The following is a 14,975-nucleotide window of genomic DNA, read 5'->3' as shown; positions in this document are numbered from 1 at the left end:
ATGACAAGGGTAAAACAAGAAGTTGATGATGGCTCCTTCAGACAAATCATTAAATGTAATGTTAACAAAATTACTGTGATCCACATTAAAGTTGCATATTTAATTGTTACTAATTTTGCATTTAAAGTTTGATGCAAACTTTAAATTTACATCAAACCTTTTTAAGTCAAAGAAATTTTGACTTACTTTTGGCAATTCCCCAACATGAAAAAGCAAAGATAAGCAGAATCATGGTAGAAATATCTCAAGATTCAGTATATCCAGCATGGTATCACTGTACAGGGAATAGTTCTATATATTACTATGCCAGGGGCACAGTGTATCAGTAATAATAAAAAAAAGGCTGAGCTGTCCCAGATTTTCCATCCAGCAGGTGATCAGATCAGCAGGTTTAAAGGAACTTGTGGGTCCAGTTATGATCTTTGTTACTCCCCTTTACTATATATCATTACACTTAATTTAAAAAAGGTCAGTAACTAAAAAATCAGCTTCCCACTGGCTGCCCCAGATAATTTAAGCTTCGAATGTTCATTTATTCATTAAGTGGCAATTCGTCATGAAAACTAAAACTCTTAATACACTTTCTTTTATTTAATTTTTTTTGATTGAACTATGACATTTTTAGTTCAAAAAGGCTTTTGTGAAACTAAAGATTTGTTTTTTTTAAAAAAACTCAAACTGCAGTATTTTTCTACATTTTTATTTATTTATTTATGTACCCAGGCTTAAAAAAGGTAGAATAAATGCCGCCTTTCATGGACTTTTTTACACCATTCTTGGTGAGACTCTTCCTGAGATGTAGTGAATACATAATCATGTTTAGTCAATAGATAATTTATAAGAAAACGATCCTTAAATATCTTTGCCAGGACACGCTTTTAGTAAAGTTGGTTTAATGACAGAATAGAATAAACTTGAAGTATAACAGGTTTTGTTACTGTAAAGAGACAAATGGACCTTAACTGTTTTGTGTGAAAATTTGCATGTTGCATGAACTGTAACCTGGTCACTGTGAATTTGTTTTTCTATGGTTCCTCCTAGTAACACCCAACTGCCTCCTCCTATCCCTTTACATTTCATTCAGAAAGTGCTTAAAATTATTCACTATGATATGTTCATATAATTTATTCGCATTTCTTTTACTTCTACTTAATCATGTGTAACCTAATTAAACATAAAACATATCTAATACTACTATATTCATCTACAAAAAGTTCAATATATCCCTCCTTGTCTGCTTCTTCCATTTTTTTACCTCATCTCATTGTGATAATTATTAACCCCTCTGTCTTCATTCATGCTTTATTTGTGCTAAATCTGGAGCATTTTTAAATTGGCCAGGTCAGTTACCCACTGAGTCAGAAGTCCCACGCTCATTCTCCTCTTCGTCTTATCCTGTGTCTCTTTGCTGTTATAAGCCGCTGAACTCAGCATGCTTGGGGAAAAAGCCTGGATGAAATTTTCCTTGCAGGACAGTGAAACTCCACTGTCTAAGGCACACTGGGGATTTAGGCTTGGGAGTTAGATATGCATGAGGAGAACCATGTAATTATTAGGACCCATGGTTGCTATGAATTAGGTTGACAGTGACAGTTTAGAAGAAAAGAAAGAAAAGAGCTCAAATATGCAAAAAGGCTTTTGTCACTATTTACAAGCTGGAAGCCCAAAAAGCTTTAAAGTAATACTGTTGCTAGAGATGCAACGGCCAGTCAGAGACTAGAACCAGATTTTTACTGATTTACATTTGGAATAGATGTTTTTTTTTCTACATTCTTGGTCTGCAGTTGACCAACATCGACAATCTGAGAAGAGCATTTCTATTCATTGTAAGAAAACGTTCATTGTGTCTCACATTTCCCAGTTTTAAACAATAAGAGATTTCAAGTGACCTTCTCAGTGACACATTTTAAACTTAAACCCACTCTCACAGAGACAAAATAACAAATTAAAGAGAATTTATTGAACTTTGTTTGTCATCTATGTCTGCTCACCGTGGATGCAGATCCAAATGGCAGGAGAACTGCAATCCCAGAAAGAAAACAGATGCTGCTGTAATTAAGCAAGGCAACTTCAAATCCAGCGGAACTTCTGTGAGCCATTCAAATTGTGCCTATGGCATTTCCAGCCAATCAGGACGTGCGAAAACACAGGGCCATTAAAGCATTGATGCATTGCAGCAGCCAGTCGCTGAGCTGGGCCTGTGAAGAGTCTCTGCAGCTGTAGCTTCTGTCATTATAGCAACGCTCCACACCTCATCGCACCATGGAACACTTATTCCAACACAACAGGGGAAGAGCATCAGCATTGTATCAGCTATGAGCACCAACTGGGAGAGAACAGAAAGTCAAGAGTCACAGAGGAGGAGAAAATGGACTGATAGATGGCAGAGAGGAGAGGCTGTCCTACAGGACTGTGGGAAACTTGTTTTTTTGTGTGTTGCTCACTTTGTTTTCCTTTTCATTTCTTCCTGGCTCAGTCTCTTTCTGTCAGAGCTCTGTAGTCCTGCAGAGTCTCCAGGGGATGGGATTATAGGAGTCCACGGTACGCAGCTATGCTAAGCCTGCATAGGAGAAGGTCAAGGGGAGGTGAGACAAACAACAAAGTCTGTAATTTCTCCATGTCTGACCCACTTTTTCTGTTCTTTTGTCTCAGCTGTTGTCTCCTTATTGCAACGTGGGTCCCACGTCTCTCTGTGGTGTCTCACAAAGAAATAAGTATAAAACACTGTTGCAATCAGGTGACATTCGTCATTCTAAACTCTTGGGTACTCTTTATAACATTAAGGTTCAAGTAAACGCAATTTGGAAAGTAAATGTTGAATTCAGTTTTCTTTTAAACCTCAATATTTCTTTGCTTCCTCTACTATTTTATACAGATCATTTGTCTTTTCACCTTCTTTTCTTACCCCTTATTGCTGCAGGACAGTTTTTATAATAAAATGCTGTAAACTAATGATAAGAATATAATATCAGATTTTACTGTGTGGAGTATGAATGGCTGTTTTTCAAACCTTAATTCAATAAAAAGTCTAGATTGAAAATCTAGACTTATGTAATTTAATTCTTCTACGTTACTCAGTTTTGCTGTTTGACTCGCATCTCGTCCAACTTGTATGCAATTTCTTTATAAGCAAATGCAAATAAACGTTGGTCCTCCTTCCAATCTCTGCTAAGTTTGGATTGAAAAGCTGCACACCAAACATGACTGCCAGACCAAATGAACAAGTTAGAGAAATAAGCATATTTCCACATTTTATTTTTGGCTATTAATTTCATGAAGGACATAATATTGCTTATCTTGAAGCCAAGAAAGACTATGGAACATGGTCAATTTTATTGCTGACTTTGGGGTGTTGGTGCCAGGAGGGGGATGAGCTTAACTGGAAGTGGGCCCCCAAATTAAATTCTACTTTGGGCCTGACATAATCAGCTCAGTGCATTAGACAAAACTCCAGGGCAGTCAAACAACGTAATAACGGCTGTCTTTGCTAAGGATCAAACCGTATTTTCCTCCCGACTTCATTCTTTCCCAGTCCAACCATTACAAATTTGAAGTATAGGCTGATGCTCTCTCTTACTGAGACTGTTTCAGCAGCTGTTCCCATCAAGACTCCATTGCACTGTGAAGGCCTGTCTTGGCCTCGACTAATCGCTTTCCACACGCTTGCAGAATGGAGCTCTTGCACCTAATGTCATCACTGACAGGTCTGGGAGAATCTCGCAGGGATGAACACCATGCAGCTTGTGTTGCTTATAAGTGAGGTTTGCCGGCTATATGCGAGTATAAATGCATGTCTGCAGCTGGTGGAGTCCAGGTGTGTTTTGCTGATGGCTCAACGGGTGTGCGAAAGCCTCAAGTAGCGCAGTGCAGGTCATGCATTAAAGCAAGCACTCGCCCATAACCGCTTCCACCTGCCAAAACGCATTTGCCCCACGAGGAGTTACTCATCTGTGTGTAACAAGCTAATGGTGCAGAGTGGCACACAGTGGCATACATGAAAGCCCCCTTTGTGATGACACTCATTTCACCTGATGGCATTTTGTTGTGTTAATGCTAACGGTGGAGAAAATACATCCTAAGCCACAAAAATTTATTTTCCTATTTGCATACCAAATTTTAAGAATGTTTCCATGATGCCATGTCCACAATTTCATATTTATCTTTAAATTATTCTGTTGAGAGCTTTGCTGTTGGACCCTCAAGTGGATTCAATAAAGTGCTGTCAACAGAGATGATTAATTATCATTCACTGCAGACATGCAGCAAATTTAACCTTCTATGGCCCCAGACATGATCAAGAATTTGAATAGTCATAAGTGAAAACAAAACAAAAATACACAGAAAGAAAGGAAGAAAAATGAAAATAAGAAAGAAAGAGGCTGATATCTGCAGTCAGTGGAGTGAATCTGGGTATTGAATAACAAGTTGAAACTGACCTAAGAGGCTGAGGCTTTTGGCATGAAAAAATTGAATCTTTCAAGTGGGCAATTTCAGAGTTCTTTCAGTGAACCTGGAAATTAAATGTCAGTTACTGAACACAAACAACCAGGATAAAATATACAAGCTACAGAGTCATATAAAGGTGTTTGTAACTGTTGAATCTTTCTGAATGTTATTACGCTCCAACCACAAACTTTAAGGTCTTTTATTGAGATTTTACAAACATAATTGTGAAATGAACAGCAGTTTTAAACATTTTTTATAAATAAAACTCCAAACATTTATTTTTACTATAGCTTGATTAGCTTTAAGCAGCAGTAGACTGAACACTGAATTCAAGGACACAGATTTCATTTGATAGTTTTTTGCGGACAAAGTTGGAAAACAACAACCCATTTTCACAGTAAAGAGAGCGTAGTCTGCATTTATCTTACTTACAGATCTGTCATGTTAAGTGAGTAATCTCATCAGTGTTATGGATGCTTTTAGAGAGTAATTCAAAAATATCTCCTATATTTCAAATTAATCACCATTTGAGAGAAATGATAAGCTGCATAGTTTAAGTAATTATTCCACGGATCCTCAGGAAATCAAGTTTAAGATCTGAGCCGATATAATTGAAAAAGTTTTTATTAAAGGTTTAGAGAAGAAAAGTTTGTTTTTAATATCCATGCTGTACAAAACACAAACATAATTACTGAACTACATTATAAACTGCCGATGACCATATTGACTATGATCAGCGTTTGCTGACAGTTTTTACTTGGGCAGCTCGCACCTATTCATTCAACAATAATTTCAGCATCAAAACAAAAAGTGTTATTGCTTTGATGAACTAGAATCTCCAGTATTTAGTCAACAACAGACAAATGAGTTTGTGTTTAGTGCTAAATAATGCATTGTTTATCTTCAGATCACATTGTCCTCAAACACAGCTTTGTGTTTGAGGTCTTGCTTATCTCTAAGAGCTATTTCATCCATTATAGGAATACAAATACAAATACACCTGGTATTTTGAGTAAAATGAGGGAAACCTGAACACAACTCTGTATTCCAGTGAAACCCACATCAGAACTGGTCTAGTCAAAACTAGAATGGATATTGCACATTAGGCTTCGGGTATGACTCTGATCTCAGCCCTAATGAAAATGTATGGACGTGGCTTAAAAGCCATGTCAGTGCCAGGAAACCGTCTAATTAAAACGAGCTCTTCTATTTCTGATCAGAAGAGTGGTCTGGTCAGAATTATCCCAGAAGCTTGTTGATAGCTATAGTTTATGTCCAACATACTGAGTAACATTTCACCAATGATTAGTCAAATTAAAATTGTGTTTCATCTTTTGAGTTCACAATACAGTTAAAAAAGCCCCAAATTAAATGAAAATGAATTAACATTATACACATTTGTCAACTTCTGACTTAATTGTCTAATCTTAATTGCAAGAAGCTACTCAACTGTCAAGTGGGTATCAGTACTAAACAGTTACTGTTTAAAATAACAGTAGATGGCATTCAACTATCATTTCCAGTGTCTAGGCATCATAGCTAATAATATAAGCACATCTATGTGAGCATGGATCATAGAAACCTTTTTTTTTTTGTTACAGACATAATAAAAACACACTTATGATATAAATGACATTCCTCTGTTCTAAAAAGAGTCCAGCTGTGAGGGTTTGCAGCCATTCAGCAGCATCAGCATGTTTGAGGTGAAATTGGGAAGATCTGATCAGAGCTGATGCCGCAATTTATCTTGTAGCTGATCAATAAGGTTAAGGACAGAACTGTACCAGGCAGTCAGATTCTTCTACTCTGAGCTGAGAAATGTGCTTCTTTGCGTAGAAGTCATTTGGAAGACCTCAACAATAGTATTTTAATTTTAAAAGCACACAGTTGAGTAAAGCCTGGTCATAATGTAAAAATCAGACCCGATCTCACACAAAAATGAAATGAGACAGCCGAATTTGACGGTTGATGCAAAATTGGTGGCGGTGGGCAGACAGACAGAGATATGAATAAGAAGTGAGACAGGAGGCGTGACGGTGCAGTCAGGCATGTAAAGGCAACTGGTGCCGCCACTGTGCTCCCTGCCCCTGCAGCGCAGCAAAATGAAGAGTGAGGAGAGGGGAAGGTGGGAACCAAGACGAGAAAGAAAAGACAGCTGTGATTGACTGGAGCAAAATGACAATACATGAAAGGAGAAGACAAGGGGAAAAGAGAAGGAAGAGGACGAAAACGGAGGATGGGGTGGGGGAGAGAAGTGCTAGTCAAATAAACAAGAGTCTGTCAGATGATGCATTTAATTCTCTGTGTGACTACAGCTTTAAACAAGCTCCCTGCATGCATCTCAGAGAGCATCTATGCTTTCACATAACTACTTGGTTGCTTTTGTGTGTCCTGCATTCTTGATGAGTGTGCCTCTTATTGTGTGTACAGTTTGCCTTAAAATAAAGACCTCACCTTCAAGTGAGTTTCTCCTAATGAGCAACTGTTGGCAAAATTCAGAAGCTGTTACTTTTGTCAAGACGATGCAGCAGCTCACAGATATACTACCAGGTATTGCATTAACAAGCTCTTTTTGCAGCTCTCACCACTGCTTGATTTACCTTGTTAGAGCTAAATTGGGAGTTTTGAGAGCCAAGAGTCAATGGCATTGTGTTTCATGGAGACCATTAATGTAGAGCTCAGTTATCCTGAGTCCCGCCCACTAAATTGTTCTGCTGTGCTTCCTTAGTAGCTGGTAGCTGTGTGAACATGTGATATCAAAACTGTGACTTAGAAGTATTACAGTCGCCCTTCTCTTTACTAAATAAATTAATAAATAAACGAACATTACAATTAACTGAAAGTAAATCAAGTCAATATAGACAGACATTAAACCTATAACTAACAAAATTAAAGTGAGCTAATTATATTTTTATCAGGTACTTTGCAACATTTTTTTTAAATATTTTATAAACTACCACATTTTCTTAGTTTTCTCACATATCATGCAAGAAAATTCCCTATTTGCTTGTCTTTATTGTTAACCACCTGAAGGATTTGATAATGCTTGTAAGCTGTGAACATTCAAAACTGAATGCAAAACATTCTCTCATTTCATTTTTCACAAGCGCTAAATAAAATCTGGTCTTTATTAGAAAAAGGAAAAATGCTTCCTTACCACATCTGTGGTTTACCACACTGGTTTCTGGGTTTGTATGTTTTGTTTTTTAATTTTTTTCTTAGAATTTTGTAAGTCTAAAGTTTTTACAAAGCATCATCCATCCGACCATTGTCCATACTTTCTGCATACGTGCAGGGTTGTGAGAGAATGCTGGTATACACCTAGCACCTAAGGGCACCTAAAGGCAATTTACCGTGCCAGAATAATGCATGTCTTTTTTTACTGTGGTAAAAAGCCTGAGTATCCACAGAGAACCTACAGATGCATGAGGAGAATTTATAAACCAGTGGTAATAAACTAATGTGTTAGGCACAGCAATAAAATTCTTTTGTTAACACATAAATATGTATTATAGAAACTGATGATCTTTTGGGATTTTCAACATCAACCGTCTTTCAGAATTTCATAGAATGTTTCCAAAAAGAGAGAATATCCACAGAGCAGCCGCTATGTGGATAAAAATGCTTTGTTGCTGTTAGAGATCAGAGGAAAATGGGCAGATTAGTTTGAGTTTGGGAGGAAGCTGGAGTACCCAGTGAGAACCTACATATGCACTGGAAGAACATTCAAACTACATGCAGAGAGACATCAGGCCGGCATTTAAAACCAGGAGCCTCATGCTGGAAGACAACAGTAATACTAGCTGCTCCACCGTGCAGCCATGACATCACATGTCAAACCTTCAACAGATGTGTTATAACAGTAGAGGATGGTGCTGCTCTGTTAGCTAAAAACTGCAAATTGAGTATACTATTCTCCCAGGTTCACCAAAAACTAGTAAATATATACTGGTTAAGCACTGAAGGATCAATACAGGTTTGAAATCTCTATGGTCAGGTTTGGAGTGACTATTATAAAATTATACATTTATACTGACTTGTATCACCTGTTTGGGCAGGTGGCAGCGAAGGTACAGTGACATTGAGTCTGTCAATACTATTTGAGCACTTCGTACACATCACATCACTGACTATTAACGTTATGACTATTAACGTTATGTCAGTTTTGAAGACAAGAAAGTGGTCCAACCCATTAGTTAAATGGCCTTCACTTGTGTAGAACTTTATCAAGTCCAAATTACCTCAAAGCACTTCACACTACATTCAGGCATTCACCCATTTCTAAAATGAAGCTTAGCAATGGCAGTTGAGGAAGTAAACAGAGCCATTCATATGTGTTGACCACACTTCCAAGTATTGAGCAATTAAAGTCAGAGGACAAGGAGACATTTCACTGCTGGCAAAGCTGGTGCTACTCCCCCTGGAGTCATTTAAGTCCACGCAATTTACGGTAAGCTTCATTAAGCTGCCGCATTATATATGTTGCAACCAAACATTAGTGACTGAGTAAAATTTAAAGCTTCATCAGAGTCCACCATTTCAGGAAGCAATTGTTTCTCATTAGCTGAATATCCAGATCCTCTGCATGAAAGCAAAGCTTAGAACAAGGGGTTGGTTTTTACCAGGCTCAAGTCAACCCAAAAAATACTTTAATCCATTAGATAACCACAACTGAAATAACTTCTGTGCACTTTTAATATTGATCTCGAAAAACTCCAGGATTTATATTTTCCACTTCCAACAGATTCTCACTCGGTGTGTTGATGATTGCAGCGTAGCAAACTGTCTAATACTGTTTAACTGAAACTGCGAGTGACCTCCTGTGACTCGAAAAAGGAAACATTTTCTTCCTTGAGTACACTCTCAAATCAGGAGAAAAATGTTTGCTCTGACTCTTTCTCAAAGGAAGCAAATGAACTGAGACAGAAACAGACAGAAAAATCGCCTCCCTCAATATAATTGAGACTCTGAGATCCTCAGTTCAGTTAAGTCTGAGTTTCATGAGTTTTCTTTGAATTATTTAACCATTGCAGGAACTAATTTATTACAAGATTGTAACCAACATTTACATATTAGTGGGTGTAATTAGATCATCAAGTGAGGTTTGTCCCACAGGAAGGAGGGACTTTAAACTCAGGAGAATCACTAACATAAGATCTTACAGTGGAAATACAACAAAAAGGCTTTTCAGCACTTATACTGAAAGCCTTCAGTATAAGTATGGGACTGTTGTTCCAACTTGTCCTTGATGCAGAATGCATGTTTTAATTTTAGATGAAAACAACTGAAATCTGTTACAAGAAGATGAGGGATAACAATATGCCTGAAGAGATGTGTTACTTGCTATTCCTAATGCTAGGATGTAAATATGACGACATTTTCAAAAGCTTTTGTCTTCGTTGAATTCAGAAAAAAATCAAGGATTAATACTGCCTGCAATAAATTCTACATCACAATAAATGTGAAAAATATATTTATTAATTTTGACACCAGACAAATTCATCACACAGTGAGGACTGAGGTATGAAAGATTACATTTGTTACATTAAGAAAAAAAACTTTGACATATTTTACTAGGATTTTATCCCACCAACCAATGCAAAGTTGTGCATAATTGAGAAATAGAATGAAAATGACACATGGCATGTATTGTAAACTCTGTTTAAATACGGCACTCCTGTGAAGGACCCAAAACTTTATTTGAGTACATGAGTCCACAAATAGCGTCGTGAAGACCCAGGAACACTGCAGGTTATTGAGGGCATTAACACATTTGATAAAAAAATGTCAAAGCTCGTATTAATTTCCTTCTACTTTTGTGTAGCTACACATAATACCGATAAAAAATGAAAGTATGTGACTGAATGTGTCAAGACGCGAGTACTTCTGCAAGGCTCTGCCAAAAGATGCACTTGTGTATGTGTGGTCAGTGCAAGGTTTTTATTAAGTGATTTGAAAAAAAGAGAGAATTATCGTCAGGATAAAATAATCACCCACTTGCCCATTGTATGACACCATCCAATTATTTTTTTTAAATGTTGTTTTCAGCACTGCAGCATTATTTTATTTATTAATTTTTTTCTCTTTTTCTTTTGTCTCATCTCAGGCCTCCTCAGTGCTAAAAGCTCTTTGGATTAAAGAGAAAACTTTGTTTTAGGTAATTGTGCAAAGAATTCAGGCACAGATTTGAGATAAATCATGCACTGTTATATAAAAGAATGTGGATAATATTGTGGCTTCATAAAATCTTACAACAGCCACTATAAAACACATGATGAGCTCTTTCCTACACCCTCCCCCTCAGGAATCCTAAATAGCAGCTAGCAAGACGCACAGATGGAGAATTGGAAGGATAGCAATAGCAAAGCCAGAAGGAAGTGCAAGAAGTTGAAAGAAAGTGCTGGCTGGATGAAAGAGAGAGGAGGTGGGGAAGCAAATTGCACCGTGATGAGAAATGGCAGACCCCCTGACAGATCGTTGCTCTGACAGCTTCCACAGTGCTGAGGGGAAATGATTAAAATCTGGTTAAATCTTCTGAAATATAAACTCTTGCAGGAGATCCAGCAAAATGCTGCAACATGCTGTAATAGGTTTGAGCACAGTGAGATTAAAACACAAATTAGCTTGTCAGTTAAGTGTTTGTTGCTTCCACTGAGTGATAACAACGCCTTGACTTAACCCCAATTATGAGAGGTGAGCTCTAATTGGTTTTGTTCCACACTGTTCAGAAAAAACCTTCAGACTCCAACCAAGCATGGAAATATTTTGTGCATGCCTCCAGCCTACAAGACGTACCCTGAGGTTCCAGAGAGATAAACGTGAGGCATTTATTTTCCCAAGTCTCATAAAATTTGATTAAAAATGTTTTGCATTGTGTCAAAGGAAATTAGACCGAATGTATGAGTTTTAGAACAAAAAAGCTGCTTCCTACCAATCAGATCTTTTAGATGTTTTTATAAAGTCACCAGGCAAATCAGGTGCGCCTCCTAGTGGTCATTTGTTGAGCTGGCCAAAGGTTGTATGAAGTCCATTCTTTCGATTGAGTCCCACCAGCTAATATTAAATGTGTTTTATTATAGTAAGCAAATATTGCTACTGGATGAACTGTGGAACAGGTCGCACTCCTGCAACCAAGACCAAGCCAGAGGGTCTTGGTTCACACCCTTCTCAAGACCTTCCTGTATGGGGTTTTCATGATCTTCCTGTCCAGTCATGGTTTCTATTTGAGTTGTTTGGCATCATCCCACAGCATGACGACATGCATGTTGGTTAACTGGTCAGTTTAAATGTTACTTTGCCATGACTGTGTGTGTGCATCAGTACCAAAGTAGTAAAACTGTAAGAATTAACTGGATATAGAAAACAAATTGATGTTTATTTTTCTGACTCTTTGGTTATAGCAGTCGTGTCATAAAGACAGTATGGTAAGTATGGTAAGGAATTGGTTTAAGAAATGAGCACACATATAACTTTGTCATTTTGGGAGTGAATAATTCCCAGTCACAGTGAACATGAAGTTGGACCCCAGACAGTACATGGAAAATAAATTATTAATCAGATACACTTAGCATTACTATCAAGCTGTGAATGTTTCCTGAATGATAAATACATTATTCATTTTAAACCCTAAAAAAGTTTCATAAACTATAAAATAACTATTTCTGTATTTGCCATTCATTAAACATTGGATTTCACAAGATTCTGTGTCACCGGTTGATTAAGAAACAGTTTAGTTAAGACTTGAGCGGTTTGGTTCTGGACTTAACTGGGAGTACCACCGCCACAATCAAAGTCCCAGTCCACCATCCAACCGTGCACCGCCACTGCCCTCTGCAGAACACGATAACAAAGACTTTCACACTTACGGTAGAAGACGTATTCAGTGTAACTGGACCAAATCTTGTCCTCTGTGTGCTGGTTGACAAACGAGGCAGTGACTGAGGAGTTGCAGGCCACCATCTGGAAACCGCACTCCGACAACATATCAAAGGCTCTCTCCAGATGCTTGAACTTGAGATAAAACCGGGAGGTGTATCGCTCCGGGGTCCGGTCCGGATCCCGGCTCTCGTTGAGAGTCTCCCCGAACACCTCTTTAGCCAGAGCCACCCTGCCGCAGATCAGTATCCGAGGTACTCTCCTGAACTTGGCGTCGCTCTGGCTCTCCCGGCCCATGGTGCACGACCCCCGGTATCCCACCGTGATGAAACCGCTCTTCCTGTCCGCGGGGACCAGAGAGGGTGGTGGGCACTGTCGGTGGTCGCTACCCTGAGAGCTATCTTCATGGTCGCTGTGAAAGAAGTCGTCCGGACTGTGCTTGATGTCCTCTGGGGTCAAAAGCTTCACCAGGTCGGGCAGCTGGAAGTACTCTGCCTCTTTCCGGAGCCTCCCTTTCTCGGGGAAGTGATCCGGCAGGACGACTTGCTTGTCCCGGAGGTAGTCCAGAACATATCGGAATAAAAACCCGTCCCTGTCGATGAAGTACCGGCCCTTGGGGTCTCTCGCCAAATCGTTAGATGCGTCTTTTTTGGAGGAGAACAGCTTACCGAGCAACGAATTCGGGGTCCCCACCAAAGTTGAGTGGCGGGTGTAATAAACCTGCCCCCCTACGTTTAACTCAACAACATCAGGGAAACTGTTCTGAACTGAAGCCTGCAGGTCTTTGGGAATAGTTCTGCAGTTTCCACTCAGCGCCATTCTTTTCCTCTCCCGGCAGGAGCTCTCAAAATAATGAAAAAATTGAAATAAAGGCTGTCAAAAGGCGCGTCCTCCTGTATTTGGTGACAGAGTCTCCAACTTCATCTCAAAACCTTCCCCTTTTGCGTTTTCCCTCCATCAACATTAATTCAGCGACACTAAGACACCAGTGTAGGTTTATTTATCCGTTGCTGGGCACGCAGCGCGCCTCGTGGGTGACTTTGGTGGAGGAAAAAAGAATCAGTGCTGCGCGAGAGTGGAAAACTGAATTAGAGGCTCACATTAGTGGCTGTAGGACTCTACTGCCTCTGGGGAAAACAGCATCATATGGAGGCTGAAAGAAACCTTAATGCATTGAGTAAAAAAAAACTTGCCTTGCATGCGTATTTTTTTGTTCCCGGTAGTATTTCCCAACAAAGAAAAAAGCTTTCCTTACGAAGAAAGTAGATCAACTTATTTTTAGGATATAGTCCAAAGAGGCGGATGAGAAAACGCCTTGGAGTGATGAGAAACTTCACTGATGATTCTGTGTTCTTTCTGTACAGTCATAAAAATAAATATTCTTTGCTCTTCTTAAATTGTATAAAAATCTAAATCCATGTGTTTTTTTTTTTCTTTCAGAGCAGAAAAGTCCGCGCCGCCGCCGCTGCTGCTGCAGGGAGCTGTCGGTGGTGCTGCTCTCCTCCTTAGCTTCCTCTGCGCGCACCACCTCCCTTTCCCGACAGAGTTGGGTGGTGTCTTCTTCTCTCTCCTCTGCTGTGCTGTCCCCCCTCCTCTTCCTCTGGTTCACACATTCATACATGCACACATGCACGTTCTGTAAAAAATAAAAAAATAAAAATGTTGCATTTTCTTTGATATTTATCACACTTGCTTTCCTATATGTATAATGCATGAAGGCCGTGCCGTTGCAGTAAAATGAGCATACTTGTTTATGTGTCAAATTTAAAGTTTTCGGGATTTCATAGCCAGTACTGCATCCATCTTTGTGCCTTTATTTCTACATAAATATGCTCTGCAGCTTGATTCGATTTGCTTTAAGCTTCTTTCAATAAATCAAATATGGATTTCCCAATTTAAATATTACCAGATTTTTCTTTTCCAGAAATGTATTTGGATATTTACTTTCCTAGAGATAAAATATTTGCAGCCCAGATGAGCGATTCTCAGTGCAACTGAGCGGGAACAGCGTCTGGGTTTTTTCTCCTCGGTTCAAAAAACGCCCAACAGCGCCCTCTTCTGTTTAGTCCTTCTCAGACTATGGAGGGACCCCACACCGTTACAGCTGTTTAGTTGACAGAAAGTATGGCTGATACGTCAACGATAAACCTAGTCAAAATTTTAAACAATACTCTGATTGATAATTTTGCTTGATTAAACTATTGTCATATGTAACTGGACTAATTTCAGTTTTGTTTGTATTTTTGAATATTTTTTTGATAACTTTCAACGTTTATGTGTGAATCTAATGGTTTGCTCTATTTTAGTGCTAATCGACAGAGAGCCCTTGTAATTGAGATTCTAGGTTCCTTTTCTGGTTGGACAAAATTCAAATAAAACAAATACTTAAACTGTTCAGATATTCAAACTATTAATTTTCAAAAAAGTTTCTACATATGTATTTTTTTCTTTATCTGCACATATAACCCTCACACCAAAAGACCGATTAGCAAATAAGGGATTGAAGTGAAAACAAAGCACTTTGCTGCAGAATTTACAGACTCTACAAAGCAAGGTGTAAATATAAGTATTGTAGAGATTAAAAAAATAAATAAATCCAAGTATCTTTTAACTTTATTTATCAGTGTGTAGAAAAAAATAAAAATAACCCTTAA

At 38.5% G+C, this 14,975-nt stretch overlaps 1 protein-coding gene and 1 long non-coding RNA gene across 7 annotated transcripts in view; one reads left to right on the top strand and one right to left on the bottom strand.

The window, feature by feature from the left end:
• kctd16b (potassium channel tetramerization domain containing 16b) overlaps nucleotides 1–13,770 on the bottom strand; it is an 84,105-nt gene extending 70,335 nt beyond the window's left edge. For 2 of the 6 annotated variants that reach the window (XM_055051566.1, XM_055051569.1), the window contains exon 1: nucleotides 12,312–13,770. In XM_055051566.1, coding sequence (XP_054907541.1) covers nucleotides 12,312–13,140 — 829 coding nt within the window. In that variant the 5' untranslated portion in view covers nucleotides 13,141–13,770. Of the gene's footprint in view, nucleotides 1–1,986; nucleotides 2,561–2,630; nucleotides 2,691–12,311 lie in introns of those variants that run through there. The other 4 variants (XR_008607379.1, XR_008607378.1, XM_055051568.1 and 1 more) reach the window with 4 other exon arrangements.
• Nucleotides 1–14,114, top strand: part of LOC129373565 (uncharacterized) — a 55,981-nt gene extending 41,867 nt beyond the window's left edge. Inside the window, exons 3-4 of the long non-coding RNA XR_008607381.1 lie at nucleotides 2,477–2,585; nucleotides 13,762–14,114. This is a non-coding gene — a long non-coding RNA (uncharacterized LOC129373565). The remainder of the gene's footprint in view (nucleotides 1–2,476; nucleotides 2,586–13,761) is intronic.
• The last annotated feature ends 861 nt before the right edge of the window (nucleotides 14,115–14,975 follow it).

This window comes from Poeciliopsis prolifica, unplaced genomic scaffold (genome assembly GCF_027474105.1).
Source record: "Poeciliopsis prolifica strain line A6 unplaced genomic scaffold, Auburn_PproV2 SCAFFOLD033, whole genome shotgun sequence".
NCBI lineage: Eukaryota > Metazoa > Chordata > Actinopteri > Cyprinodontiformes > Poeciliidae > Poeciliopsis > Poeciliopsis prolifica.
The sequence above is the reverse complement of the archived record's forward strand: the minus strand, read 5'-3'. Positions and strand labels throughout refer to the sequence as shown.